We start from the raw sequence: 4,368 nt of genomic DNA on the forward strand, positions 1-4,368 counted from the left end.
AGGCTGAGCTGTCTTTAGGTTCATGGTCACCTACAAGGCTGCAGTCATGGATGGGAAGAATCGGCTGAGAGAAGACATACTTCCTTGGCCACCAGTGATTTGGCTTCTGTTTCCTTACTGATTCCTATTCCAGAATCTCATATAAATAGAATTATAAAGTAACTAGTTTTCTAAGATTGGATTGTTTTCATTCAAGTAATATTCATTCAAGATTCATCCGTGTCCTTACAAGCCTTGATAGTGCATTTCTTTTCACTGGTGAGTAGAATTTCATTGTATGAATGTACCACAGTTTGTTTCTCCTTTCACCTTTTGAAAGAAATAATGATCCCCTCCAATCTGGGGCACTTATGAATTGAACTCCCATGGACATTCACGCGCAGGTGTGTAGACGTTCGTGTGGGCACACGTTTTCAAGTCCACTGGGCAAATACCTGGAAGCACAGTTTGTGGTCATAAAGTGAGTCTATGTTTAGCTTTAGATCAACTTTTGAACCTAATGATATACATGTACACTACGTTATACAATTTTTTAGCATCATATGGTTTATATCTTTTTATCATCCCCCCAAATGCACCTAATAAACCATAAAAACATTGAGAGAGAATGAATTCAACATTACAACAATTCAAAAAGCCAGCATTTCCTAGATTGGCTTCTATTGGGGAGGGGAGTAGTGGGGCAGAAGGATTTAAATGGAGACAGAAAATCTCACTGAAGTTGTAAAGATGAAAGGAACATTTGAGGAAGTAGCAGTCAGCAATGAAGGGAAAGCGTTTCATATCTGAATTTGGGTATCAAAATGCACAATGGAAAGGAATAGCAGAAAGACTTTAGAAACACCAGTTTCTGAAGAAAGAAAGGCATATGAGAAAAGAGAGACACAGAGTCACTATGAAGAGCAGGGATAAGGGACGCATGAGAGTCTGAGCGAGACGTGCACCCTACTGACTAGGGAGGTGAACACCAGAATCATTAGAAGGATGTGGATTTTAGTGATGTGCTTCCCCAATAAAAAGCCTAACAGCAATTTCAATTTCTTTAATTGACACGAGACTTCCGCGGATAAGTTTAAGACCTGTTGCTCCATGTGCCTTCACCCCTTTTTATGCCAATGCCTTTCACAAGAATGTTTAACAACTGCACTGCTCCCTGGATTGCCTCTCACTACACCCTTTTCACTGCTCATAGAGGGAGAGACTTGTTACAAAAGTCATAAAGGTGATAAAAAATAAAAAGGATCCATAAAGTTACCTTATAATCCAATCTTTAATGCAGAAATATGATGTTTAAAACATAATTTATTATGACTTCTGAAATGTTTCTTCTAGGAGCATGTGAATGAAGAGGGACTGAACAGGTGGTCACTAAAATAATGAAATATAAAAAATAGGGGGCAGAAATGCTTCATCAACAAATGCCGTGCCACTGCCGTAACCATCGCACTCAGGAAAGGCACGCTGGGCTAAGTCTTGCTGTGCCTGCTTGCTACAAGGAAACCTCTTGACTTTCCACTTTCTGGTCTTGAAATAATTTGAGAACTATTTGCTTCTCAAAAATGTCTGACAGTCCTAAGGCCAAATTAAAAAGCTCATAATGGGTGCATGATTAAGTACAATCTTTGTTTCTAAAATACATATTTTCCTTATATACTTCTATAATATTCTTAAAAGGCTTGGATTCTGTTTTGAGTTAACCTCACTTAAATGAGATTGTAATTCCCAGTTTTCACCAACATTTCTTCAGAACCCGAAAATACAAAGAGCAAAAATTATCAACCGCAAAAATATGCATAATTGAGGTAATTTGGCATTAAAAATATATAATGAGCTGTTTAACTTCATTTATAATCCTATTAAATGTCAATAACCTTTTTATAAGGATGATGATGAGTTCTTTTTAACTATTTCTTTACATTTATCATTCCCACTCTGAGATTGTCTACATATGCTAATGTGGAGAAAAAATAGAATTTTCATACTTTTGTAATGGCTGCCTTATGATATATGCCTATTTGTATCAACCTGACACTATTTCTTGATTCTAACCTGTTAGTTTCATATTCAAAAGTCTTCCAAAGTCATAATTGATGTGAGAGGCACAAAAGCACCCATATCTAAATTAACCAAAGTTTATGAGTAGCTGAGTCTAAAGGCAATTCTCCACTTCATCGAACAGTAAAAGTTGTAGGACATTTAGTAGGTGGCAGTCACTGCATTAACGAAGGAGGATTCCTCTGTTGTGTGGTGAAGTCACTAGATCACGGAACACAGCGCCACACATTTGCAAGGACCCTCAGTACAAACTCATCAGTGTTTCCAAAACACGTCACATTCCTCATGTGCTCTTTGAGATACATTAGCAACCTTACTAGATTCCTTGTTTTGAATTATCTCCCTGTCTTAATCCATGACCTACTAATGTCTCAAAATGCATTAAAGCAACAATTAGTTTCTTCTCTGCTCTTCTCTTTATGCTGATCAGGCATTTGGTACTCTCATAAGCATAATAAGACTAATTTTTCTTCTCCCTACCTGGTGTGATAAGGTTTTTGTTTAAAATAAGTGAATAGAAATTACTGTACGATGTTGAACAACTTCAGTGAGAAGATGACGGGAGGAGAGATGGAAGAAAAGAGGCAGAGGAAAAAATGTTTTAATTGGGAGAATATTGATGGTTCCAGATAATGCCATTTTTTAAACCTACTAAATAAAACAATTTTAACATTTTTTTCCTTTTTCACAGAGTTTATTTTACACCTATCATACCAAACAGATTTTAAACACTGACATAGAAAACTCCCTAACAAGAAAAAGTAGCGATTTTCAACTGGTGTGCCATGGCACACTGGTGTGATGCAAGAATTTTTAAAACATGCAATACCCAATTATTTAGTCAGGGGCACTGACCTCTTTCCCCTTAGATTGTCAAACAAAAAATGACAACAGCCAACACAATAGCCACCTGATGTGAATAAATCAAAAATTACACCAATTTTTTTTATCAGACCAGCAGAAAACTAATACACATTTTGGTGTGTCACAGATGAAAAAATGTTGAAAATCGCTGATAAAGCAAAAACAAGTGTTCATCTTATGAGAAACAAGATACACCATCACTTATAGTCTTCAAACATTATTGCACTTTAACTTTCATAATTTGACAATGCATTCACGAAACAATCTGCAGACTAGTTTTAACAAATTAAAGAACACTTTTAAGCAGACAAGACTGTCCTAAATTGTTTATTAGGTAAGAATTTTACAAACATGACACGTATTAGCGGTAACGGTGGAGCTGGAGAGTATTGCGCCTTCTCCGAGCTGCACGGCAGGAACCACCAATAGTATGGTGGAACTTGTGGCCCTTTCCAAGGCCACGGCTCTTGCGGCCTGCAGATGTCAGCCCTCGCATCTCCCTGTGCTTGTGGACTGGTTTGGTGATCCACTGGGTGTCAGGGTTCCTTCTGATAGCCTTATGGAATGGATCAATGAGGATAACCTCAAAGAATTTGTACGTGGAATCTTCACCAACCCAGTAAGAATTCAGGACTCTCAGAGCCCCACAGTGGCGCCCAGCTCGCTCCTCAGCAACAGACTGAAGACTTCGGGCAAACTTCAGCTGGTTAACCCCATGGTAGACAGGCTTGCCATAGGTCGCACCCTTAGGCACAGGGCGTTTGCGGCCACCAGGGCGCACACGAATCCGATATATGACATAACCTTGCTTGGCCTTGTAGCCCAGCCTGCACGCTGTGGGGCGGGGGACCCTGTGGAGCGCAGAGAGCTGGCGGTACTGCCAGCACCGCACCCTGAGAAGGAAGCGCATCACGTCGGACTGCTTCTTCCTCCATAGCTCCTGGATATACTTGTAAGCGCCCATCTTGGCTTACCTTATGGCTGCGGCCAGACGGAAAGGTAACATTTTTTTACATTTGAAAAACTGAAGTCTACAGTTTGCCTAATTTCCACTATTTTTTCTTCCAATTGATTTTCCTGTATTTCCTGATCTTTGTATTTTCTGCCACCACCCATAGATTTTGCTCTTTTATGTTTTGTGTTCTTGATTATATAAATCATTACTTCTCTATTTATTTGAATGTTCCAAAGAGAGTGCCAAAAGTACATTCATGTGGATTTCTAAATTATCTGTTAATTATTGCCAAGTACTTCCTTAATCCTGTGATAATTTTCTTGACCCCTCAAATCAGCCCTTCTACATCTTTGAGTCCTATGTAATACCAGTAACATTAACTTCCAATCACAGATGCAGTTATTAATGACAAAAGTTTTCCAGAAGAATTTGGGCTCAAACTCAATAGAATCTGATTGATTAGTAAAAATGAGTTATTGGTTCAGCTGAATCCA

At 38.7% G+C, this 4,368-nt stretch overlaps 1 protein-coding gene across 1 annotated transcript; it reads right to left on the minus strand.

The window, feature by feature from the left end:
- Positions 1-3,230: 3,230 nt before the first annotated feature.
- Positions 3,231-3,919, minus strand: LOC114510112 (60S ribosomal protein L15-like). Its single transcript, XM_028528824.2, has one exon. It carries the CDS (start codon positions 3,881-3,883, stop codon positions 3,281-3,283), a length of 603 nt encoding a protein of 200 aa, XP_028384625.1. The 5' UTR covers positions 3,884-3,919; the 3' UTR covers positions 3,231-3,280.
- Positions 3,920-4,368: the final 449 nt, after the last annotated feature.

Source organism: Phyllostomus discolor, chromosome 3 (assembly GCF_004126475.2).
Source record: "Phyllostomus discolor isolate MPI-MPIP mPhyDis1 chromosome 3, mPhyDis1.pri.v3, whole genome shotgun sequence".
Lineage (NCBI taxonomy): Eukaryota > Metazoa > Chordata > Mammalia > Chiroptera > Phyllostomidae > Phyllostomus > Phyllostomus discolor.